We start from the raw sequence: 25,845 nt of genomic DNA on the forward strand, positions 1-25,845 counted from the left end.
TCCTAAAGCTCTAAGGGGATCCTCCCTACATGCATCTCCCCCAGACACTGTCAGCAAGACTGCAGTGCTGTTTGAAGCAGCTCCTGCATTCTCCTGTCATTCCTCAGCAAGTGCTGGTAGGAAGGAGACAACACACGAGAGGGAGCACTTCCTCTCTTGCACTGTTATTTTATTTTGTAGTAAGATCCATGTAGTATATAAAATATAACAGGAAAAACTGAACAAAGTCTATAAAGTAAATAGAGTTCAGATGACAAACCATGACAGCTCTGCTTTCATGGCTTTATGATGACGTCGGCAGAACTCACATACTGTTTACCTTGTACTTTTACAGTTCTCTAGCATATGAACCTACATAAAAAGCTGATATGTTCCAATTAAGCCATAGTTAAGTGACAGATGTAGAGGAAAAATGGCTCTCTTAAGCCACAGCTGCCCTTGACACAGGTTACAATGATGCCTAACTATACCATAATGCACATTACATCAAGAACCTTGAAAGAGCCTCTGAGAAAACAAGTTCACATTAAGCATTTTGAAGAAAGGTCATAAATACTGCACTGCACCAACAGTACCTCCCAATGTCCTCCTTACGCCTGAGGAGCATTTGTGGTTTTTAAGAAGCTACTACATAGATGACACCAAACCTAGAGGTAGGTCATAGGCAAAGGTAAGTTACAGGCAAAAAAATATCCCTTTAGAGCTAGTCATCACACAAACAGCCCAGCAGGAGGCAAGCCAAAAGCTTAAAGACTCTTTCCTCCCACCTTAAACATTGCTCACACAGCATTTAATTCCTAGTGCCGTAAGAATGACAGTGGATCATCAGCTGCTAGTAAATGCAGTCATGCCAAGAGAACAGCTTGAAGTTACTCAAGCATAAACCTGTTATGTGCAAAAGTGGTGCACTGGACTGTTACCAACTAGACCTCCAAGCTGAGAAGTGACCTAATGGTAGAGAACCAAGGTGTCCGTTTTCCTATTAACACAGGAAATAGTCTATGTAATCAACATGAGAACATACTGCTAAGCCTAGGTGGAAGGAGTCAAACATCAGCTTGTCTCAAAAGGTTAGTGAGACAAGAGGAAAAAAAAGTTGAGAAAGGTTAAAAAAACCCCCACACTATTTTGAGACTTAGTTACTGTACTGAACAAGCCAGTAGAACAACTCATCTTCAATATCATCTGGGATCACCATAAGGTTGATAACTACCATGTGTACATTTCAACAGAGATGAGAAACACATCCGTTAAGTCCAATAGTTACCAGCAAATGGAACCCGAGTTCTAATGGTGTAACTGCCTCCAGGTCCCAAAATGCAGACCAAATTGTCATTTTAACTACCTTCTGTGCACTATCTGGTGATAATCAAAAAGTAGCAACGCTGAAGACTCATTTTTATTTCTACTTCCAAAGGAAAAAGGGAAAAGGTTAAATAAGTGTTCTCCAATTTGTTCTCCACTATATGTACACCCACACACATACACACACGCACATGCACACACCCCTCAAACTGCACTGACATTTCTTTTTGACCAAAAGAGTAGATCCTGGGAGTAAGTGCAAAATGCAAAATCAACTGACAGAAAATGCTGAACAAACAGCATCATAAAAATACAAAATATTTATATTACTGAACTATTAACAGATGATGTTCTCTGTTTCTTTAAAACTTTGGAACCACATAGCTGATTTCTTAAATCTAGTCCATGCCAGCTTCCAGAACTATTAATGTTTTAGTTAGCTTCGTTCTTTGATGCTTCGTCAAAGTTTTCTACGAGATCTGAAAGAGATGAAGATATTTAATACAGTAATGCCCAGTTAACCTTACCTTCATAAGTTTAAAGAAAAATATGTATTATAGATACAGTTAACTACTTCTTAACTAGATTTATTTACATCTTTTTTAAGGGCAGAGTTAAAAGGGCTTTAGAAAATACAGTTTGTTTGAACATACACAAAGAACTAGAAATGCAGGAACACTCAGGAGAGTTCTAACATAAAGTGATTAAGATCGGAAGTGTTGCACTAGCTGCAGTTGAGTCTTCAGCCATCATCATTCTTTAAAGAACGCCTGAAGTTAGGCACTCATTAACTCCAGGAAACAAAATTTTCATGCAAAATCACAAAGAAAGAAACTAGTGCCAGGGCATGAGGAGTGGAACCTCTGGGTCCACTCGTTTCTTTTTTAGCTAATACACCATACTGATGGGTACAGTAGAATATGGCGAGCGATAAGGCAGTTATTCATTGACAAAATAGGAACTTAATATTCATTTACTGAGAAACACTGACACAAGCTTTGTTTCTTTTACTACAGAAATAAAGAGCTAAATATTTAAATGCATGAATAGGAATGTTTATACATGAGATGGGCATGTAAGTGTGTGTGTGCCTACCTGGGACATCATCGTCTTCTTCATCAATATCTTCAGATTTTGGTGCTTTACTATCCAACACTATGAAAAGAAATGTGGTGCTCAGTTCTCATTCCATGGGATTAGAGACAGTCAATACAACAAAATAAAAACCACATAGGTGTAAAATGAAAGCATGTTCTGAAACCCCAGCAGTGACAAACACAGAAGTGACTGGGTACCAACAGTATGACCGACATTCTTATACCAAAGCATTAGCACAGTCATTTTCAAATGCTGTGAGGGTATTAATGCAGAGCCAGCAAAAGATCAAATGACACCAAAAAAACCCAGCATGACTAAATCTTTTAACTGCAGTCATGTGTTTCTATGCAACAATAACATGGCACCAATCAGGGACCAACATATCATACGATTCAATTACCAAGGGGCCAAAGTATTTCCATATCAAGGGTTCTGCACCAAACCTAGTCTTCTGTAAGTTACTGAACATGCTACAAATACCTAGAAAAACCTAAGGACTCAAAAAATAAAAAGCAAATATTTCTTCTGATTGTACTGGCTTCCTAAAGAAAGTATTGCTAAAGAAGCTGTATCAGAAATAAGCTTACGACAATCCACCTTTCTAAACGTTAAGTTATTTAACATAGGAGTAAAGAAGAATGGATAAAACCATTACTTAAACTCTGAATGTGAAATACAGAAGAAGTTAAAAATACTGATTTAGGAGGAAACATGTTGAAAACATTACAAAAGGTAATGTATTTTCTAGTTCCAAATACAGATGACAGCAACATATCCTGTTACAGTCTTTTTAATGATCTGAACAGCCTAAAGTGGAACTGGCCCCAAACTCCAGTTTTTCACCTGTCAAGTTACAGTAATACTTATACCACATAAAGAATCACAAACAGAAGTTCACTATTTTTTATTTTCAAGGAAATATTTGATTTTGAAATTTTTTTAGTCTTGGTTTCATTAGTCTTCAAATCACAGAGTAGAACATAAACACATCTCTTCCTCTACATCCACAACAGAAACATGCTTTGTGTGAAACAAAGAAAACAGAATTAATTCCCTGACAAAAAGAACCTGTTGACTTTTTCCAAGTAAAAGTGAACTTTCTTTCCTGAAGTGTCCTATCACACTCGGTTGTATGCCTGGAATCAGTGTGCCCAACTTACCAGAACAAAGAAAATGTCTGTCCCTATCTCCCCCTGATATTTTTACAAGAATGGCAAATAATAACAGCAGATATGGTTTTAATCAGTTTAAGATATATGCTGTAGTTAAATAGAGGTGAAAACTTTTAAAGAACATATCAACTATTAAATCAGCCACGAAAGGTTCCGAAAAGACCTACCTTGTCTTGGGAATTGTTCGGCTAACTTTCTGAGACTTGTTAAGCTGTCAGCACCAAGCTGGCTTAAGATGCCTGGAAGCATTTCTGTGATCGGTTTAGCCTCTGCATGACCAGTAATTGCAAAAGTGTTAGCAGAGAGGGAAGCTTGAACCTTGGGGTTGTTGAAGTGGATAACTGTTCCATCATCTTTTATCATGTTCACCTGTTAAAATAATATATTATACAATATTTACCAAAATGTTGCAGCATCTTGTTGGAACAAGCAGGATAAATTAGTAATTCACATCTAGATTTTAAGTATCACAAAGTGTACGAAACTACCACTCCTCAAAGAGAATAATGTAACCGTGAGAAATGCACCTGGAATTAACACCACCTGAAAATGGTAAAATATGCACTCGTACTATATGAAAAGGTCACATTTAAGAGTTATAGCTCCTTTTTAAGATAAATTTATCTAAACACTAGGTAATAAATATACAAGGATTACATGCTTGTGTGTGTTTTTAACCAAGGGAAAAAAACACCCGTTATTAAGACTGTAATGTGGCGGGGGAAAAAAATCCCAACAAAGCCTTCAGCTCTGTGGTAACTTTACAAACCAAAAGCTTTAACAGAAAAGTCTTGCCACATCAGTTCAAGACATAGTCATTCACAGCTATGTGTGACCCCTCAGGAGAACATTCTTATTTCTGCAGCAAAATTGGCAAAGGCAGGAGATTCACAGTCTGGCCTGCTGGCTGAAGCTGCCCCAGGCAGCAATGCTTCCTGGAGACACACCCCCAGCTGGAGGTTTATGTATGGACTGCACAATTCCATGCTTCCCAATAATTCCACAATGACTCTTAAGAACATCATACAGTGATCCTGCCCTTTCCCCTGGCTTTCTGAACCAAGAAATAAGTTGTACAGCCAGATGAGCAGCCTGCTTTGCTCCTGCTGCTGGTTCAACTGGCATGTTTGGATGGGCTAATGTTTTATTTTTAAAGTGAGACAGAATGGAGAGGTTTTTGTTCCTCTGAGCAAAGCTAAACTATGGTTATGTAGAAACTAATTTTGTCTGAAAAAAGGAAAAGTAGTTCAACTCTTGCAACCAACACTCATCCACATTGTTTTCAGAAGTTAGTGAGGAAACAGGAATTTGGGAACTAAAGAGACCTAAAATATGAAAGTTACCAATCTTCACACAGCAGCAGAGTTTAAAGTATGTTTTTAACAGGAAAATCTGATGTGTTGATTTCCTGCAAAACTGAAGGATGCCCTGTGTCCTTTGCACACAGGGAAATGGTAAAGGCTTCAAGCATCATCCTCATAATTAAAGGTCTCAGCAACTACACAGATGAGGTACTAATGTTGGACTCAATGTTACTAGTCTCCCCAAACTCTACCTACACAAAGCTTACCAAGGACAACTTGTGTCCACCTGAATACAACACACTACAGTTATGTATCCAGTTATCAAGGTATCATCTTCCTTTACATTAAGATGTTTGAAATCCTTAATAACTGTGTATGAAAAAAGATCTTATGTTCTGTGGGGAAAAGAAACCCACACTAAGAAAAGCCCAGGAGAACTGTCTATGTCTTCAGGTTTGTATGGCTCAGCATATTCATGCTCAGCTTCAGGGATCAGACAAATGTAAGCATTTCTGAAGCAGAGGTACAAAAACTTGAGAGGCAAATCAGGCTTCCATGCTGAATGTGTATTTGCCTTTGGAAGAGAGGTATGCAATAAGTGACCTCTGGAAGCACCTTGCAATCCTGCTTAAATTAATTAATCACAGATTAAATATTATGCTGTTTTAACCAAGTGCTACAGTAATAGTGAGTTCATGATGAAGGAACATCTACCACATACAAGTGTCACTCTCCCAAAGTGTTACGGAAAATCTCAGTGTTTCAACTCACATTTGATACATGCAAGATACGAGTATTTAAGGAACACCTGAAACCTTTAGATTCCTATTTAACACGGAAGCTGGTTCTGTCTTGGCTGTGTTGCAAGAAATGTCATCTCCTGTGACTACCACAAACAACTCTGGCAATTTTCATGCAGTAAAATGACCTAATTTTAATGGCACAGACTTGCAAATTCTTAGTCTGGGGATTTTTAAGCTTTTCTTTATACTCTGCACCATATATATCTTGCTTTAGATGTGGTTGCACCGTAGATGTGTGTCTACTGCTCTCCTCTTGAGAGAATGTAATCACATTCGTAAAGTCAAGAATAAAGAGAAGCTTTGTTCTGCAATGTATGAAAGGCACCTGTGACAAGCAGCTTAGTAGCTGCTACAATCACTATCTGGGCAGCAGAACCTTCTCCCTTCTTTCTCTAAGTAGGTATACATTAATGTGAAGGAGACAATCAATTCATCAAGTAACTTTACCTATCAGTAACCAGATCTGTAAGTTTTTGCAGGGAAGAGAAAACTGTCGTTAATAAACAAACATCACAACACATACCACCACTACCACGGAAGTACAGATTTCAAACAGGAAACACTTATTTTATCACTATACCTCTTCAATGCCAGCAATGTTATTTACTGCCAGTTTTTTGAGGGAACTCTGAAGTTTTTTGTCATCAGCTGTAGCTGTTCTGTGCACCACCTTCTTCTTTCTGCGAGCTGTCCCCTGGAAATGAATTGGGAAATAACCATCAGCTATGCTCAAAATCTCATACCACGCTGATTTTGGAAGTCACATCACACTCTAAGCAACTGTAGGTGAAGGGAACCAAGTTTCATTTTATCAACCTTCACACAGCCGTAGAGTTCAAAATGTTTTGAATGGGAAAATCAAGTGTGTTGCTTTCCTGCAAAACTTTAGCTGTCAAGTCTCAGCTTCAAGTTTTTTTCAATGTAAAACACTACAAAAACATTGAACAGCAACAGCATCTTCCCTTCCTACAAGCCAAATTATAAAAAGACTAATTACTATTAAGCAATATATAAGAAAGCCTCCCCATTTATGTTTTTCAAGATGAAGCACAGTGATTTCAAAAGGTCACATTTTCATAACCAAGTAATTAACATTTTTAAACTGTTCCACAGACAGCAATTTTGCAATTTCTGTTCTGCAAACTTTTGTACCACCCCACCTATGGTTAACAGATAAAACACCCACACTGAACAAACTACATGCAGTTTCTTTTGGTCATACTAGCTACTTGCTGGCTCAGAGGAAAGAAACAGTGCAGTCAGCTAAGCCCTGGAGCTGGCACAAAGGAAGGAACTCCCCAAGAGGGAGAAGAGAAAGGCAGAACTGGAACAACCAACAAGTAAGATTAGCTTTGGCTTTCACGGGTCACAACAAGTCAGTGACTTGAAAAGAAAGCTTACACACTGGAAACTGCTCATCCAGCAGTTATGAATCGATGAGAGTATCATGACCCAGATCACACAAAAATTGTAGTTTTCAAGTCTCTTAAGTATATTTTCCCTTCCTATGAACTAAAGCCTATGTTTTAAAAAACAAACTTCAGCTGTTTCTCCTTCAAACTCTAAGTTACATAAAACAGTACAGCTCCCCCAGTTTTCTTACCTTTCCTCCTATTCGGACCTGCGCCTGAAGCTTGGCCAGCTTTTCTTGGTTCATAGTGCTGTGTCTGAAGAATAAGAACGAGATACAAATACAGTTAATCATCCAAAAATTAAGGAAAAAAAAAGTCCTAGTGTATCTAAACACTATTAGAGCTGCAGAGGGTTCTTAAATTTACATCAAATTTGACAAAGTCGCACATCAAACAAGGAACAAACTGCTTCAAAGCCACAGACTACCGAAATAATACCAAGCAGTCCAGCAACAGCCTCTTTAGCTGAAGTGTCTGTATCACAATGAGGCAAATCAACAGGATATTTACTTTTGCATCAGCCTGAATTACCAAGGAAGGGAGTTTACTGTTGGAACCATTTGACTGAACTATTGACTCTTCCACACAACAGATGCAAATCAGCACGTACAGCACCGCTGCTTCTAGGAAAAAAACCCCTTTATTTTTAAGAGAACCCAAGGAGAGACTCCTTGCTACCCTGCTTTGAATACTACTTCCAAGAAATTAATCTATGATATTTTTAACTAATGGGACTCGTCCAAAACCAGTGAAGTTCACGACTTGACCAATTTTTTTATAGGACAGGTACTCATGCAATTCAGCGACTGAGAAGTTCATAGAATCACAGAATGGTGGCTATTGGACGGGACCTCTGGAAAACATGCAGCACAACCCCCTGCTAAAGCAGGTTCCCCTCAATCAGGTCACACCTGAACGTGACCAGGCGGGTTTGGAAACCTCCCGAGAAGGAGGCACCACACCCTCACTGGGCAGCCTGGGCCAGGGCTCCCTCACCTCAATAGCAAAGAAGCTTTTCCTTGTGTTTAAGTGGAAGTTTTTGTCTTCCAGTTTATGTCCATGTCCTTTCACTAGATACTACAGGAAAAAAAAGCACGTCAAGTGGCTTCCCCAAGGGGTAAGATTGGACCTTTAAAGGCTAAAAGACCTTAAAATCTGTAATGGGTGCATAAGTACCCCAAGCCTTCTAACACAAGAAAGGCATTTCATTGCCCCGGTCCAAGGTGTGACTTCCCTGATTTAAGGGAAATCCCATCTACATTTTCGTTGTACCAGGTACCGGACGGGGAACAGACGGGGCTCTCACGGGCAAGTGAGGCCGCACCGAGGGCCTGCACCGCCGGGAGAACGGCCACACGGGCAGGCACCTCGCCGTGGAGGCGGAAGGAGGCTCTGGTCGGCGGGACGGCTCGCTGGCCACCCCCAGAGCCTGGGGAGCAAGAGGGCATCAAGATTCCATCCGTCAGGAACCAGAGCACCGCGGCTCAGCCACCCGAGCCAGGGCAGACCCCCCACACCGCGCCCCAGTGCAAGGCCTCGCTTCGCCGTCCTCCCCTTGGGAAACGGCCGGGGCCCGCGGCTCCCCTACAGCCCATCGCGGCGGACGAGGATGGGACGGGGCTGTGGCCGAGCTGCCCCCCGCCGGTAGAAGCGGGGAGTGGGGAAGGTGTTACCTGAGTCTGGCGGCTCCTCCGCAGCCCAACACGCGGTGAGATCAAGATGGCGGCCAAGGAAGGAAAGAGAGGCGCACAGAGAAAGGAAGCTTCGCGCCACGTGATGGCGCCAACTCGCCCGCGGATTGGCGGCGCCGCGGAGCCACATTTGCATAGCGGCGGGGGCGGAGGAGCGCGGAGCAGCGCGATGCCTCCTGGGAGTTGTAGTCTCTGGGTCCGGACGGGGACCGACGTCCCGGGGCGGGTAACCCACAGCCGGGACGCACTGGCTCCCAGCGTCTCACCGCGCACTGCTCCGTGCGCTGCCCTTCTTGGGGAACCTTTATTGGTTTTACCTTCCCAACCGGCTGGGAAATTCTAGAGATCGGGAGGACAAAAGGGATTTTTTTGGGGAGAACAATATAAACCGGGAACCCGCCCTTCGCTGCCCGCTCCCGCCCAGGTAACTCTGGATTTTATTCAGGGGAGCGACCGGCGTTCTGGGGGCTGGTGTGACTGAGGTGCTCCTGCCCCTGAGGCCTCGGTCCTGAGGCGCGGAGCCGAGCTGCTCTGAGAGGAAAACGGCTGAACGCCCCTTCAGGGGAAGAGACACATCCCCCCAGCAGCCCCCTCCCTCCCTCAGCCTCCGAGCAGAGAGGTGAGGGCAGCGCACCGCCCACATCCGCCTCACATCACTTCCTGGGCTGTGGGGGGAAAAAAGAAGAAAAGAGGGGGGGGGGGGGGGAAAATCACGTAAGCTGGTCTGGTCCTGTCTCGGAGGTTCAGGGGCTGCACTCGGGGTGCCGCTGCTGCCCGCGCCGATACCATGAAGGCTCAGCCCGCGGCAGCCTCCATCATCTTCCTGTGCCTGGTGCTGGCGGCCTCCGCAGCCTCCGCGGCGGAAGGGCTCGGAAAGGGTCAGGAAAACGTTTTCTTCGGGCTTTCCTCTCAACTTTTGCCGTTGCAGTGAATGGGTGGGCTGGGGCCAGGCCGGTTCCCACAGCCCGCGGCGGCGAGGGGGTTGCGGGACGGGGGAAAGCCGTGCGCAGCCGGCACTGCCGCCGCCCCTGAGAGGGAAACCGTTGCCTTTTCACTGCAAAGATGTGGGAGTCTTGAAGCGGTCTTTACCGCCGTGGTTCTGTTCCGGCCAAATCCCGAGGAGTTCCCCTTTAGAAGAGCTCCGCTTTTAGGTGATGAGGGCCGGGGGGCCGCAGCCCCTCCGTGCCAAGGCGCCCTGCCCGGCCTCTGCCGGCCCCTTCCGCTGGCTCCTGGCAGGCGATGAATGGCTCTTCCCTCCCGCCCTGGGCTTCCCCGTGTCTTCGTGACCGCTCCTCGCCTCTCCTCTGGCTCAGCCTCCTTGTGTCATTGCCATGTCTAATATCCTGGTTCAGTCCGGGCGTGCCAGGGCCCTGAGTTTCACCCTAGGTGGTGGGTTTAGCCAGTTTTAAGGGCAGATCTGCTCTTGAGTGGTAGTAGAAACACAATTGGATCAATGACAGTAAAGCTGTATGGTGTGGCTCCCTGTCATTCCCCTTTTATTTACTGTTAATTCCTCAGATAACTTTAATTCAAAAGGAACACTCTGTAGCATATTGTGTAATGCCTTTAAAACCACCAGAGCAAGTTTTAGTTTTTTAAAAATAAAAGCTTTTGGAAAGTGTTTCCTAGATAGAACAAAGATGGTTTTCCTTGTTCTAACATGCTGGCCTTTAAATGAAATAGCTGATGTGTCAATATTCTGAGTAAACATGACTTCTGCTCTGCTATGTTCAGCTGGTATAAATGTAGCCTGTATCTGGAGCGGCCTCTGCAGCCGATGCGTGGGTGTGATGGGACATGGACAAGGCATCCCCACCTTGCTGCTGGCAGAACTAAATATTTGATGTATTGCATCATATATGTTCACAGTTGCTCATATCAGGAGAGAAGATAAGGTGATAATAATACTGTGCCAACTGTTTAAACCTCCTGGATGCCAAATGAAGGTGCTATGCAGTTTTGCTGACCCTGCTTTTGGCTTTCTTCAGCTTCTTTGCCATAGTTGTCTACCAGAGACAATGTCTGCTTTCCCTTGTGTCAGCACTGGGCAATCTGTGGCTTCTGAGCTATGTGTAGCTCCCGAAATCTGCCCCTGGGCACTGGTGGTTGCTGACTAATCCAAATGCTCAGTGATGGGAAAGTGGAAACCAAGGCTGATGTTTGGTCCCACGTTACTGGAGCCACGAGACCTCTAAGGAGGTCTTCCAGGGAAGTTCCCCTACAAACATTTCCTGGATCTCCTTCATCTCAGCTCTCCATTTGGCTTCTGGCTACGTGCAATGTTGGCTACAGGGCCAAAAAAACTGTCAGTCCCTGCTTTGCAGTCACTAAATCTACAGTCCCTTACTCCTATCTCAACTGACATGATGAGACTTGTTATCTGGGTGTGGGATTAAATAATTCCTTTGTTGTTCATTCACTGCAATGTTCAGAAATATCTGTAATGGCCTTCTGTCCTACTCTTTGATGATACTATCACCAGCAGTTTTAGATAACACTTAGCATAACAGTTTTAGAGCAAATAATGATCATATGTTGGCCTAGGAATTTTTAAGTTTCACTTCAGTTGACATTCAGTGGGATCTAGGAAGCCAAATGCTGATACATTTAATGCATCACTAATCAATTAATAAATGTTTGCAGATTGGACAATGAATTTGGAATAATTGGAAGGCTTTTCAATTTTAATCTCTGTTTGGGGGAATTTGGTGTCATTTGCATATATGTATGAATATTAATGAGTCTAGTATGTTTCTGTTAATTGATTTCAGTGGGACGCCTCATAAGACTATATAGGTTGTAAGTATTTGCAGAGTCTTTCCGGGACTGACATTATAGTTGGCTTTAAAAAAAATAGACTATAAAATGAGCTGAAAATACTCATGAGGGTTTTCCTCTGTTAGCTGGCATGTTAAATTCTACTGCATTTATAAACCCTTCTCTCTGACAGGTTTTGGAGACCATATTCATTGGAGAACACTAGAAGATGGGAAGAAAGAGGCAGCTGCCAGGTATGTTAGTGAGTTTTGAATACAGAAACATGTCTTTAAAAACATTCACAAAGGTTCTGGATCATTCTAAATTTAACCACTGAAAATATTAACAGCCATTAAAATGCTTTAGGAGAGTGTTCAGATCTCTGTAGTGTATTAGAGAGAAAACACAGGGGTTTGTTAACTCAGAGTCACTCCCTAGATTTAATCACTGCAGTCTAAATGGTTGAAGTCCTAGCATGTCTTTGAGATGAGGGGAGAATAATAGAATGTTTATCCTAGTATAGAAAGTAGGGTTCTTAAAGCCGCAAACATATGTTTGAGTAATTCAGCCATGCTAAAAGCTTCCAGTGTCCCTGGACTGGAGCATGTCCCTTATGAGGAAAGGCTGCAGGAACTGGGGCTGTTTGGTCTGGAGGAGACTTGAGGAGGCATCTCATTAATAATTACAAATATCTAAATGGTAGGTGTCAAGAGGTTGGGGCAGCACTTTTTTCTGTTGTATCCAGTGACAGGACAAGGGGTGATGGAAAGAAGCTGGAACACAGTTTAGTGTTGAAGGGGGGGAGCCCTGGCCCAGGCTGCCCAGGGAGGGTGTGGAGGCTCCTTCTCTGGAGATTTCCAAACCCACCTGGACACATTCCTGTGTGACCTGATCTAGGTGAGACCTGCTTTGGCAGGGGCATTGGACTGGATGAGCTCTAAAGGTCCCTTCCAACCCCTACCATTATGTGATTCCATGAGGTCTCAATGTGAGATGAGTTGATTTGTTGCCATCTGCAGAAAAAGTCTGAAAGTTTCAAACTGTAGTGAATTGATCAGGTGTTTAGGCTTCAACTCTGAACAGAACGCTGTAGTGAGAAGTGAAAATTATATGTTGACACTTTTTTTTTCCTTAGAATTTCTTCTGGTTCTTGTTAAAATTTGAGAAGGAAAAATTTAGGCTTATAAATTGTACTGTACTTTTAAATTTCTAACCTAGACCTGGCAATGATGACATGAGCAGAAGTTCACTAAGCCTTCCAGCTTTGACGTTTAATTGAAAGTCTGCTCTCAAACTGATGGTACACAAAGAGTTCTACGCTCTAGTGTAGACACTAAATTAACCTAGATGGAACCTTTCAGAAGTCTTACAAGATCTTTATAAGTGGATGTTTTAGCATTTATTTGATATATCATATGGGCAAATAAAAGATGATTTTGGTTATTTACAGGAATAATTGTAGCAGTATTTTGCAGTGAGGCAGAGGAAGCTTTAAAGTGAGACAGAGGAGGGAGGGATGGCAAACTCTCATGTTTAGGCAGGATAAGCAGTCTGCTTAGGGACACATCCCTGCAGCAAGAGGTGTAATGCATGCTCTGTCCTTTTCGTTGCTGGGATCACAGACCCGCTTGCTGATTTGAGTTCAGCAGCATTTGGGTGTTCCTGAAGAACTGGGAGAAACCAACACTAAAGAAAGAAAAGATAAACCTGGAAACTAGATTTTTTGCTCCAAGTCTGACTTTAGGTCAAGAGATGAAAGATGATGTGGAATTATCTGTTAATACGCCAGGGCCAGTGGTCTAGGAAGTTTCAAGACTACAGTTCTGTAAAGTATGGTCTGGATGCATGGGAGGTCATTGAATCATGACGGCCAAGCCCATCACTAAACCATATTGCTCAGCACCTCTTCCATCCGCCTTTTAAATACACCTAGGGATGGGGACTCCACCACCTCCCTGGGAAGGTGGCAGAGACGTCTTGGTTTTGAGTTCCCTGTCGGCCAGGGTGGAGATCCAGCCTTGTACAATTACCGGGTGCCGGGGTCTCAGCGACCACCACCGTACGATCGCGCTTTTAAGCAGGACGGTGACTGTCAGCCCTTGGAGCGCTGCGCCGAGCCTGGGGGGCGCGGGGCTGTGACAGGGGCTCCGCGGCGGCTGCGGCGCGGGCCGCGGTTCCCCGTGCGGCGCGGCGCGGGGTGGGGTGCCGGTGACCGGGGCGGAAGCAGTCGCAGTCGCGTCCGGGTCGGCATGGCGGCGGGCCGGCGCCGGCGGGACGATGCCGCTGGTCGTGCTGTGCGGGCGGCCGGGCAGCGGCAAGAGCCGGCGGGCGGCCGAGCTGCGGGCGGCGCTGGGCGGGCCCGAGCGGCCGGCCCACGTCGTGGCCGAGGCGGAAGGCGGCCGGGCGGAACTGCGGGCCGAGGTGGAGCGGCGGCTGAGCCGTCGGGACGTGGTGATCGTGGACGCGGGTAACGAGCTGCGGAGCATCCGGTACGAGCTGTACTGCGCGGCGCGGCAGGCGGGCACGGCGCGCTGCCTCCTGCACTGCGCCGGCGGGACGAGCCGCCCCGACGAGCCGCCTTTCGAGGCCCCCGACCCGCGCAACCGCTGGGACCAGCCGCTCTTCACGGTGTGCGGGGAGGAGCCGCTGCCGCTGGCCGCCATCCGCGCCGCCCTGTTCGACAGCGTCGCGCCGCCGCCGCACCGGGCCACCCGCTCGCAGCCCCTGCAGTCCGGGACCTTCCTCCACCACCTCGACCGTGTCACCCAGGAGGTGCTGGCCGCCGTCATGGCCGCCCAGAGGAGCGGAGCGCAGCCCGGCGAGGTGGTCCGCGTCCCCGGCGTCGCCGAAGGGCTGGTGCTCAACCGGCCCGTGAGCATGGCCGAGCTGAGCCGTCTGCGGAGGCAGTTCATAAGCTACACCAAGATGCAGCCCAGCGACGAAAACTTGCCCCAGTTGGCCAGCATGTTCCTGCAGTACCTGAGCCGCAGCATCCAGTGAACCTTGTCAGCTGTGCCACATACAGCAGCAGCTGCGGCCCTTTTCCAAAGTACTTCCAACAGTAAGAACATGCCTTCCAGCGGACAGACTCTGTGGAGCATGGGTCCCACCTATTGCATATCAGATCAGGTGGCAGCAGCAGCATTGGGAAGATGTGTGCCACATCCCTGCAGCTGCTGAGCAAGCTATATTGCTGAGAGGCTCTATAGGGACTCTGTTTCCTCATCCCTGCATTCTCCTCACTTGCATCTTTTGAAAAAGTAGAGCTACTGTCACGTCTCCATGCAAGTAAAGTCTCCCATGGAGACCTAAACGCCAGGAATCAAATAGTGTCTGAATATGAAAGCACAAAAGGTGGTTACCAAAAGGAAGAGTTTTCCCCTCCGCATTGGCATGTGTATGTCTTAAATAAGAAGATTGTTTTTCCAAGGCTGTCTCCAGATAACGTCAAATTGCAGAAGAGACTTCAGGTTCAGAACTGTCCAGAACTGGTTGTGTTTTTAGGATGCAACTGTTTCAAAAAATCCTCCCGAATCCAAGAGATAGAAGAAAGGTGCTGGCTTAGCAAATTCAAACCTCTCTGTTTCAGATTTAACAATAAAATGTGTGCCTTTGAATGGAATAAAGTCCTAATTTACCTGCAGGACTGTTTTATTGAAACAACTTGCTTTGTCTTTTCTTTGCAAGTTCATCATTAAATACCTTTGAAAACATCAAGTGTTTATGAGTGAGTGCTCTAATAGGAAAAAATGAGCTAAAATTGCAGTTTCTGTCCTGAGTGAAACTCATAAGCCTGTTCCAGCTGTGACAGGTAACTTAGTTTTGCGCTTAGTTTCAAATAGTTTCAGTCTTTGCTATACCACATATGTAGCTCATATAAATGATTCACTTTCTGGTGGATGCTCCATCCCTCATTTTAATAAATTGTGGCTTTAGGTTTTAATTGTGTGTGTACCTGGGAGGAAGTGGTAGAGTGGGGCAGGAAAGAGTACTTAATTATGGTGTCTGTTTATCTGACATACTGGCTGCTAGGTGGACTTAGCATTGCAGAACTGAGAAATAACCACAAAAACGTTCTGATGTAAACAAGTGTATCAGCCAAAGAGAATAAAGCTAAAAAACCACATTTATGTATCTCAAGCTTCTATGAGCTCTCACTAAGAGTTGTTTTTTTCAAGACTGTGAGCACTTCCATTTAAAATCTGCTTTTAAAAACAGCCTTTTTTAAACAAAGTGTGTTGCAGTACCAATTACCAGCTGATTAAACTCTTCTAACATGAAGCACAGATCTTTAATGATAAGAACAATGTGTATTTTCCAGACTTAAAACAGACTCCCCTCAAGAAAGAGGCAAAATCATGTTGGACTGTATGGAAACAAGGGAAATAAAACAGTTTTTTTATCATCAGGGAGAGGATGCTGATGCAATACAAGCTTTACTAGGGAAATGTGTATTCTTGCTACCTACTGCAAACAGAGTCCTATGTAAAGACAGTAACATATTGGTTAGCTATAAATGTCAGACTTGTGTTTGAACTGCTCTAAAGGTTAATGGCTTCATCTCCACCCTTTCCTGGTTCTGAAGGCCACAACTGAATGCTGCTGAGCAGAGATTTCATTTCATACCTATCTACAGCTAAAGAAAAAGTCAAACATGAGGTCTGTTAGTAATTAATTGAGTTGCTGTTATGAGCAAAAAGTCCTTGTAACTTCTGTCTGTGAAAATTTGGCTTTATTTTTAACCCTAATATAGCAACTGAGTTTACAGTAGCAGAAAGCTTACAGTTGGCTTTGCTTGGCCTATCCTGAAAGAAGTATCCATACAGTATGTTTTTTCTAGATTCCTTCCTTTCCTTTGCCTAGTTGTAGGCTGTTTTTACCTTTCTGGAAGCTATATAATTATTACCAGCTTCCTTTGTATATTGTTCCATAGCTCAAGGGGTTTATTGGTAAAAGAAAGGGGATAAGATGCTTAGTTCCTACTTCTTAATCTTTCTTAGTTTATTGCCTTAGTATTCACGAGTTCATCTGTTGGATAGAGACAATTAATGTTTTAGTAAGGAGTTCTGCATGCAGATGTGGACGTAACTGTTGTGCTACCTGGATGCTCTCTATAACACCTGTAGTTGTACCTCTCTAAAGGTCACCTGTAGTTGTATCACTTTCTTTGTTTTAAAGGTAAAATTGAAGCAGAATAGTCAGGAGCAGTGTAACAACAGAAAATATGTGACATTTACAGTGCCTTTAATCACATAATGCAGCCTGAATATATTATAAAGGAACTTAGAGAAGTTGAACTTTGTGAGCTCAACTGTCAGAAGGTGACATGCTACAGGGACTTTTGTAGAACAGTGTTGACAAAAACATATCTCAGAGTGATGGAAACTTAACTTTGGGTAGCATAGGTAGTAAAGGCCAAATGGCTTGTTTGGGAAGAGAGAGAATGATAAAGACCAACTCTGGTCCTTTTGAGTTGCACTTCCTTTTGGCTGCAGTTCCATGGAGGCCGCCCCCCGCTTCTCAATCTAGCACTTATCACATTTGTCACAGATTTGTTTCAGCATACCAACAAGTAGGAAGCTAGCCTGGCAGTCAAAGGGTCTGCTGGGTTACTGTGTGGGGTTATTGCTTAAGAGAGGGTCTTGGTCACATGAGCTGACTGAAACATACAGAACCTAATGGGGCAAGGGGTGGATACGGGACTGTCATCCACTAGATTGCCTTGAGCAGCCATGAAAATCCATCCTGAAATAGATGGTCACTAACCACTTCCAGTAAAAAGCACAAGTTGTGGATCTGAGCAAATCTAAAGTAAAATGAGCAAATCTTCCAAAAAGCAAGTCTTCTCCACACGAGTACTTATTGGCTGGCAATCACAATAAATTATTGTTCTACATGTTTTAAGATTGGTAAAATGTTTTGCAAGACAGCCTGAGAACACAGCAGAATCTCTTTACATCTGTCTTATTTTCGGTTACCTTTAGCCTTCGTAGAAGTCTTGACTGTCTAAATGTACATTTGGTTTAGAGGCTCAACTGTAATCTTTCTTTGACAATTTTCTTTATTCTTTTTTAGTGGTTTGCCTCTTATGGTTATCATCCACAAGTCTTGGTGTGGGGCTTGCAAAGGTAAGCCTGATTACTGGAGCTTGATGAAATTTCTAATAAGCTTTTGTCTACAAATCATGTAACCATGAGAAACATGAATTTGGCTTTCAAAATGCATCTGACAGTATTTGTATTTCATTTAGAACTGTACAATATCACACCACTTAACCTGTTAGTACTGCCAAAAGCCAGCCATGTCTAAATGCCAGCAAAATAACAGCTGTAGTACTGCACTTGTGTAATGGCTGCAACTTCTCCTGCACTTAACTATAAAAAGTGGAACTTAATGAATAATCTTCAAGAATTAAGTGTAAATTGCCTTATTTTCAGCTGGTGGTTCTTCAAAGTGAGCCTTTGTCTCCTTTAGTATTGCAAACAAACAAGCTGGGCATAATGGCTAAGCTTAAAATATGAGCTAGTTGAGTGAGAATAGTGGTTTACAGCAAGGTTTTTGCATCTGTTCCATTGGTTCCAATATGACCAGGTGTGTCTGCTGGCCAGGCTTCGTCATATGACTGCCCAGCAAGGACTGTTTCAGTGCCCTGCAGTCCTGAGCCCTTGCTACATATATTCCATTTACTCATTGATCACTGAAAATTACCAGCTCTCTAGAGGGAGGAAGGAAGTTGAGTGATTGATGCTGACCTGAAAACATGAAATCTTTTTCTGAAATCTCTTTTTTTCCCCCCTAATTAGCTTTGAAGCCAAAGTTTGCTGAATCCAAGGAGATCTCTGAACTTGCCCATAATTTTGTTATGGTCAACCTTGAGGTAGGCAGCCCTCTGATTTGTATCCATGTTATACTGCCTAGTAATTAAGCATCTTGAATCCTACTTAAGTAGTTGTATCCTGTTTTGTGTACATCCTAGATCCTGCACTGCTGAATGGGTGTTCAGGATTGATTGATACAGTTGTTTTAAAAAGAATTTTCTTCAGTCTGGTTATTTTAATTGTGTTTATAAACCTGTCTCTGCCATTGTCTCTCTAACAATTGATACCTTGTGGCATTCTGTTGCCATAATAAAGGGATTTGTATTTGTTCTCTCATGACATATCAAACATATCCTACACAAAAGAGGAGCATTTAATGCAAATTTACAGGAAAAAAAGTTTTCACTAATGATACTTATTTAGGTAAAAGTAACCTACTTTCCTTTGAGAGTGGAAGATCCTGCAGTGACTTGGTGGCTCTTCAAGATGTAAAATGTGTAGGGTAAATAGAATCTGAAGGCAGTAGCTTGTTTCTTTAAAAATGACTACTGTGTTTTGTTAGATATCTTGCTAATATGTCCCCTCTCTTCTGTCTTGCTTTGGTAGGATGATGAAGAGCCGAAGGATGAAGCCTTTAGTCCTGATGGAGGTTACATTCCCAGAATCCTTTTCATGGGTAAGGCATCCACAGCTGTTTTATCTGCTCACAGGACTCTGTTCTTATTGATACCACCTAAATTTCCTGTTTGTGATTTCTTGTTTTGTAGACCCCAGTGGAAAAGTCCACCCAGAAATCATAAATGAGAAAGGAAACCCAAGCTACAAGTATTTCTATACCAATGCTGATCAAGGTATGTGCAAAGTAGTTTGAAGTGCATTTTTCTGTATATGTCCTGAGTAAAGGACACACCTTCACTTTTGAGTGGAGAAAAACAATATTTTACAGCATAGCTGTCAGATATGTGAGTGTTTCTCTTATGCCTTGAGGAACCGTGTTGACAATCACGATGCACCTTAAGGCCTACGATAATATCTATAGCATCTAAACTTTTTCTTCAGCTGTAACCTGGAAAATCATGCAATTTGCATGATCCAGCTAGAAATAGCTGGGAAAAGGGTTCTAGGACTAGGTTCCCTTTTTTTCCACAGGTTAATTTGTAGATCTACATTCTGTACCTGTGTTGTTTTAAAACATTACCATTGATTTTAATCCTTATTGATGATAATGATGTGATTACATAATAATAATAATTTGATTATATTAAAAAATCAAATCATTTATTTAAATCATTATCAATCATTTAAATCATTACCAGTCCACCTTCATTTTTTTATCTTGAGATTAATAGTTGATACTTCTCTGTCTAATTTTTCAGTTGTCCAAGGGATGAAGGAGGCCCAGGAGAAGTTAACAGGTGATGCTTTCAAACAAAAACACCTGGGAGATGAACTATAATGACTACACTGAATGATTCTTTTCCATCACTTCAAAACTCTACAAGGAAATGATTAAACAGACTTAAGAATGTAGATGCACTGAAGGGACATAATTCTCCTGTCAACAATGTTAGGTTAAACCCTCTCTGGAGTTCACACACATGCATCAGTCACAGTGTTATCTCCTCCTCTGCCTGGCAGCTCGTATTGTAATGGTTATTTGCGACTAGGTAACGTGCAAACACATCAGTTTGTGTGTTTGAGCAACTGCTAATATTTGGTGTTAAAAGTGAGGTGTGTAAAGGAAAACATTTGAGGACAAGCAGTGTGATTGGAATAACTATAAGTAGCCAGCATTTTGACACTTAATCAGGGTTGGATCCCTCTTTCTCACCGATTTTATGTGATCCAAGTGTTTTTACTGGGGCATGTTCCAGAGCCAGGTGTTTTCTAGACATCCCAAACCATGAATTCTGCCACTAAGCCAAGTAGAATAAATTTAATGAATGTACAAGTAGCATGTGAAATTATTAGCTCTGCAAACATATTTTTGTGTAAAACTGTGTGTGATTCATCTTTATTTGCCTTTGGGCAGAAATTTAACTTTTTCTTTGTGCACTCACCTTTTGATTGTCTTACCAAGTGAAGGTGGGTTATGTTGAAGCTTTATGGGGACTCCCTTTTATTCTTTGAATGTTTTTTGGCGAATGCCTTGCCATCACATTGTACTGTATTTTTGTACCAAGGTGAAAAATTAAACCTTTTTAAACACAAGCATGCAGACAGTGGTTTGTGGTTAAGGGCATAGCTTTCCATTCTTAAGGATGGGGGAATATATTCTTGGTTATGTTGTGGTGGTTATTAATGTCAGCTGTCACAGCTGAAGGTTTCTATTTTTTATAACTAAAAGACAAGAGTTGTTTTTCCATGTTAATAAAATTCAGCCATTCTTATACTACCTATACTGTTGAAGGCAGGGTAATACCTAGTGTTTATCTACTGGAAATGAAAAGAAGAATACAGGGGAATAAAATCATCTCTCTATCTGCTGGTAACACTTTTCCTAATGCAGACCAGAATGTTGTTGGCCTTCTTTGCCAACATTGTTGTCTCACGGTCTACTTGTTCTCCACCTGGACTCCCACATCCTCCTCTGCAAAGCTGCTTTCCAGACTGTCAGCCCCTAGCCTGTATTGGTGCACCTGGCAACACTCTCTGCCCATCTCTCCAACTTGCTGAGGTCCCTTTGAATGGCAGCACAGACATCTGATTATCAACTATCCTCCCCAGTTTTGTCTTACCTGCTGCAGACTCTCTCCATTTACTCTTTCAGCCCACCAGTTCTGCCATTTTCCTCTTAGTAGGTTGTACTTAATCAGTTTGTCTATGAAGATGCTATGGGAGACAGTGTCAAAAGCCTTGGTAAGGCTAAAATGAACACCTACTGCTCTCTCCATATCTACCAAACAAGGCATTGAAAGGAAAAACTCCTGTCTAAAAGGCACTTCGCATAACAGGGATCATTTTCTACAGATGATTTTTGAAGAGCTATCCGAGGACCTGAGTTGGGGAAAACTGTTGTATACAATAAACCTGACCTGTCTGCTGAGTCTATTTTTACTGTTCAGTAGTGTTTATTAATTTTACTTGCCAGACTGGTCTGCCTTTAAGGGATTTTAGACACCAAAACTCAATTGGGCACTAAAAAACCAAGGATACAGTGAACATAATTGGGTTATTGCACATTACAATTACCCTGCTCAGCTACTAAAAGTTATTCCACAGGTTTTATCCTCTCTTGCAAATTGTCTAATAAATTAACAATGGATTTGAACTCAGCAGCTATTCTCAAGTTGTGTCAGCCTTCGAAGTAAATAACTCCATGTAAGTCCTGAAAAAGGATTTGTGTTTTGCAAAATTGTCTTTTTTTTCCCGGCTGTATCAGTTGACCTAATAAAAACCAGGTCCTGTCTGATGCTCTTTATTTCATTTGTAGCCTTACAACTGTAAAAATCGTTTCTACATCTTTTTTTGCTTGCCACCAGGGGGAGGACTCTGCTTGTTCACCTGGGAAGTGAGTCAACAAATCATAATTAAAAAAGCAATCTCTGATGCAGAATGGCAGGGTGCACCTCTGTGATTTTCCACACACGCTTTTGCAGCAGCTCTGCTCTTGCCTTATCTCTGCAGTGAAATTATAGCCTGAGAGATGTATGTCATTTATCCCTTTCTTTGCAAAGTGTTCTGATGTCAGAAGCAACATGGCCTCACAGTAATTTTTAGGAAGTTTTACATCTGGAGAGATCTCTCTTCAGTGACAGATGCAGGCAACGTGCTTCATCCTTTACATTTAAGACCATTCTGATTGAAAATTACTCTTTCACCTCTCATGCATCTCCTCTTCTTCAGCACTTTATGCCTTACAAGCTTGCCACTTCAAAAGAAAAAAAAATCCATAATCCTTTTTCCTTTGTTATTTGGCTTCCTCCTTTCTAATCCTTTCTACCCTCTGTAGACTCATGTCTGTATGTTCAGACATGGTGAGCTGGTAGAGCTTCCCCGCCCTCCCTTCTACTTTCTCCTTTCTAGACCATGTTTTTGTCCTCTGTAGCATGTTGGAGCTTGGCACTTGCAAGGCTGTTTGGTCTTTAGCTGGGGCCTCATTAGAGTATGGCATACATGTTGCCACAGCTCAATTGCTTGGGGCAACAAGTGTAAAAGCTGTTTCACATCTCTGGATTGCAGGGTAAACTTTTTTTTAATCTAATTATCTTTTTCTTTCAAAGTGTTAATTTTATACCTGGACATTTTAGTTGCTAACTCCTAATGCAGGTTCTTTACACTTTTTGCTTTTTAATCTAGATCAGGCAATACTGCTAGTTGGCATTTTCTTCTGTGCAGAAGGATACTTCTCGAACCTTCCATCCAACAGCTGCTTTGTGTATGTTGTGTAGCTTTATGCATGGAAGGAACTCCACAAGGGTTAGAGGAGCTGCTTACTGGTCAATGTTTGCTGTAGTTGCATTTAAAGTTAATTACACACTGCAACAGCTCACAGTAACTAAGGCCTCAGATTAGTTTGTTCCCATCAGCTTGTTTCATGTGCTGCCCATCTGTATATGATTTGCAGTAAACCTGCATACTTAAATAACTACTTTAGATGTGTCCTAGAAATCCCCTTGGATCCTCAGCTTCTACTCCTTTTATGGTGGTAACAAAACCAAAAGACACTTCAAAATCCTTAGTATAGACCCAGTGGACTGGCCAGGCCAAATCAATCTCATGTAAACAAACATGCTGTCAGCTCCCTTTCTCCCAGTAAACAATCCACAGAGGGGAAAAAAACGAGTTAATTAACAGAGTGACTGGATTGCAGCTAGCCATCTGGCTGTCTGGGAGCAGAGGTTGCTTTGTACGCCTGAGGCTGAACAGGCTTTAAGGAAGTGTCAGCTAGAGACGCAGAAAGCCTTTCCTTCACCATGCTTAGCAGCAGGAGACAAAAGTATAACCACCAAGAATGCCAGCACAGCCAGAGCGCCCTGCCTGTCCTCCTGGCATGCTGAGTTTAGAAGTCATCCACTTCAAATGCACTTTTGCCCTCGTGGCTGTTTGCCATCGTATCTATCCTATATCAAACTGCTAATGAGCTTCATTCATTGTGCTCACTTGCAGCTTGTGTAATGAATGACTTGAAGCGAGATATTATTAAACCGGTATGAATGCAAGGTCATACATCCTTGGAGGTGATGAAACTTTCTTAACTTTTGTCAAGAGGGGAGGCATTTGCATTATGCTGTGATATTTATTTGCAGCAAAACCTGATTGGGTTTGTCCAACCTAGAGAAGCATTTCAGGGCTGTTCTTTGGCAACCATGGCTATACATGGATCAAAACTTGAGGCTTGAGGATGGAGATGCACAAAGCAATAAAGGTGAAATGATACCAAGCAGAGCTCTATCCAGAGAGTGGGATAAAAAAAAAGAACTTCACTGCAAGTTCATGCTCATCTCAAAGAAAGCAAAGCCAAAGGATGAAATTGCAACCCTCTTCAGAGAGCTATGTAAGTTCTCTTTGGGGCTTGCTGACTGGAGGGAAGCAGGAATCAATCATGAAGGTCTGTCAAAATGGTAGAAGTTACTTTGTCTCCCCTGTCCTTCTCTCCTCTGACCAGCACAGGTGTGTTGTCACTCCTCCATTTCCCGTGTCCCTGCCATAATATGGGTGATGAAGAGACAACTTCCCAGTTTCCCCCTTCTCAAAAGGGCATGATACCATTGCTGGCACTCCAAGCCAGGGCAAAGGATCTTGGGGCCCACAGGAGCTGTGAGAGGAGCAGGGGCAGGACAATCTCGCTGAGTCTGGATAAGGCTGTAGGTAACTGGTTGATGGTTCGAGATTGTTGGTATAGACTAATTTTTGGACTGTTTTGCACATGCACAGCATGGCGTGCAGAAATATTAATTGATATGAATTGCAGATGCTCTCCATGCTTTCTGAGTGTGTTTCAGGACACAACATACCACACTGTGCATAAAAGAAGCTGCACTGGTAACACAGTAAAATTTGGATCTCAATTTATTGTGTTGTTTCTAATATTATGAACAGTTTTCAAACTCTCATTTGTAAAGCTTTTGGTGCATTAGCCCTGCTAGAGAGAAAGGAACTCACCCTTATCCTGGGGACACAGAAGGGGACACACACACTGTTTATTCCACATTGAAGGCCTGCCTGGGTGAGTACTACCTAATCAAAGAAGGAGGACTTTGTTTTCTCTTTGCAGTGGGCATATTTTCACCTGACTTCCCTAGACGACAGCTGGTAAGGAACTGAAACCACTTCTCTGTGTGCAAACTGAGCTTCTTTGGGATACAATTTTGTCTATGTGTAAAAAGTTCTTATCATGAGCTTAGACAATGGGTCTTTCGGTCTCAGAGCCATTAGTATTATTACTGCTTAAAGCATTGCACACAGCAGCTCATCATCCTTGATTTAGAGTGCTTTGGTGCAGCTCTCGCTGTAGTAATAGGTAAAGCAATAAATAAAATACTGGTTTGAGAAAAAAACATAACTGAAAAGATTAAAATTATTTCCTTGGGTCTGTTGCACTGTTTGAGGATGCAGTAACTGGAATTAGAAATGCTGGGAGAGTAGTAGAGTATGCATATTATGCTTGATCAATGTGCTCACCTGGCTGCTGTGTGAGAGTCAAACAGATTCATGTGTCAGAAAACAAAGCATAACATCTGCTCTTCCCTTCCACCTCCATGGGCTTTTCTCCTGTTCCCTCATTTGCACATCTATACATCTAAAATAATACAGACCTCTCTCCCTGGAAGTTGTGTAAGCAACTCATGACTGTACAATGTTAAATCCTGGAAGTGCACTAGGAGAGATAAATATTCACTCCACAAATTACAGAAATGTGTCTAAAAACAACAACAGAATCACTACAAATTCCCCTGTCTCCTAATTACCTCGGTGAATGCCTTTCTTTCACTTAGCCCTGTCTGAGAGAGGGCTTGTATGTTACTAACACTGGCATTTCATGGATGGCATGAAGTCTGGAAAAGCCTTTGGAAATTAGACTGAACAGTGGCTCTGCTCTTGTGGCTGCAATCATGGGATGTTCAATAGGTGATCGCTAAGGAGATATGCAAGTGAACCTAAATTATAACATAACCTTTGCACCAGAGGTGCAGGTATCTGTCCATGACCACTTGCCTTCCATGTCAGTGCCTTATAAGGCTGTTGTCTCACAATGGTTTTCTAGATTGAGTATCTGTCAGGAGACAGAAAAGCATTATTACCATTACCACAGACACTGTTCTGGGCAGATTTTGGAAAAGGCAGAGATCACATTTCCCAGAGCAATGAAAGGACTTCAAGGAGCTAAAAAGACTTTGGTAGGTGTCAAGCCTGTTAGGTTGTCTTTGAAATAACTATTGAAATGAGTCTGAGGCTTTGTTATGCTATTGATTATTTCAAGTTGCACAATCTAAGCTGATACCTTGCTTCAGGCTTACATCAGAGCCTGGCTTATATAACAAT

The 25,845-nt window shown here is 42.9% G+C and overlaps 3 protein-coding genes across 3 annotated transcripts; 2 read left to right on the forward strand and 1 right to left on the reverse strand.

Annotated features, from left to right (window-relative positions):
• Nucleotides 1-1,610: 1,610 nt before the first annotated feature.
• BTF3L4 (basic transcription factor 3 like 4) lies at nucleotides 1,611-8,865 on the reverse strand. The gene is made up of 6 exons (XM_062003440.1): nucleotides 8,768-8,865; nucleotides 7,286-7,349; nucleotides 6,263-6,376; nucleotides 3,743-3,944; nucleotides 2,401-2,460; nucleotides 1,611-1,784 (listed from the first exon to the last, which is right to left on the reverse strand). The coding sequence occupies exons 2-6, from the start codon at nucleotides 7,337-7,339 to the stop codon at nucleotides 1,738-1,740; spliced, it is 477 nt and encodes a 158-aa protein (XP_061859424.1). The 5' UTR covers nucleotides 7,340-7,349; nucleotides 8,768-8,865; the 3' UTR covers nucleotides 1,611-1,737.
• A 633-nt stretch (nucleotides 8,866-9,498) lies between these two features.
• Nucleotides 9,499-20,571, forward strand: TXNDC12 (thioredoxin domain containing 12). The gene is made up of 7 exons (XM_062003791.1): nucleotides 9,499-9,663; nucleotides 11,736-11,796; nucleotides 17,618-17,670; nucleotides 18,346-18,419; nucleotides 18,967-19,036; nucleotides 19,128-19,211; nucleotides 19,737-20,571. Exons 1-7 carry the CDS (start codon nucleotides 9,573-9,575, stop codon nucleotides 19,814-19,816), a joined length of 513 nt encoding a protein of 170 aa, XP_061859775.1. The 5' UTR covers nucleotides 9,499-9,572; the 3' UTR covers nucleotides 19,817-20,571.
• KTI12 (KTI12 chromatin associated homolog) lies at nucleotides 13,811-15,205 on the forward strand. Its single transcript, XM_062003845.1, has one exon. It carries the CDS (start codon nucleotides 13,820-13,822, stop codon nucleotides 14,540-14,542), a length of 723 nt encoding a protein of 240 aa, XP_061859829.1. The 5' UTR covers nucleotides 13,811-13,819; the 3' UTR covers nucleotides 14,543-15,205.
• Nucleotides 20,572-25,845: the final 5,274 nt, after the last annotated feature.

The sequence above is a fragment of the Colius striatus genome, chromosome 10 (assembly GCF_028858725.1).
Source record: "Colius striatus isolate bColStr4 chromosome 10, bColStr4.1.hap1, whole genome shotgun sequence".
Taxonomy (NCBI): domain Eukaryota; kingdom Metazoa; phylum Chordata; class Aves; order Coliiformes; family Coliidae; genus Colius; species Colius striatus.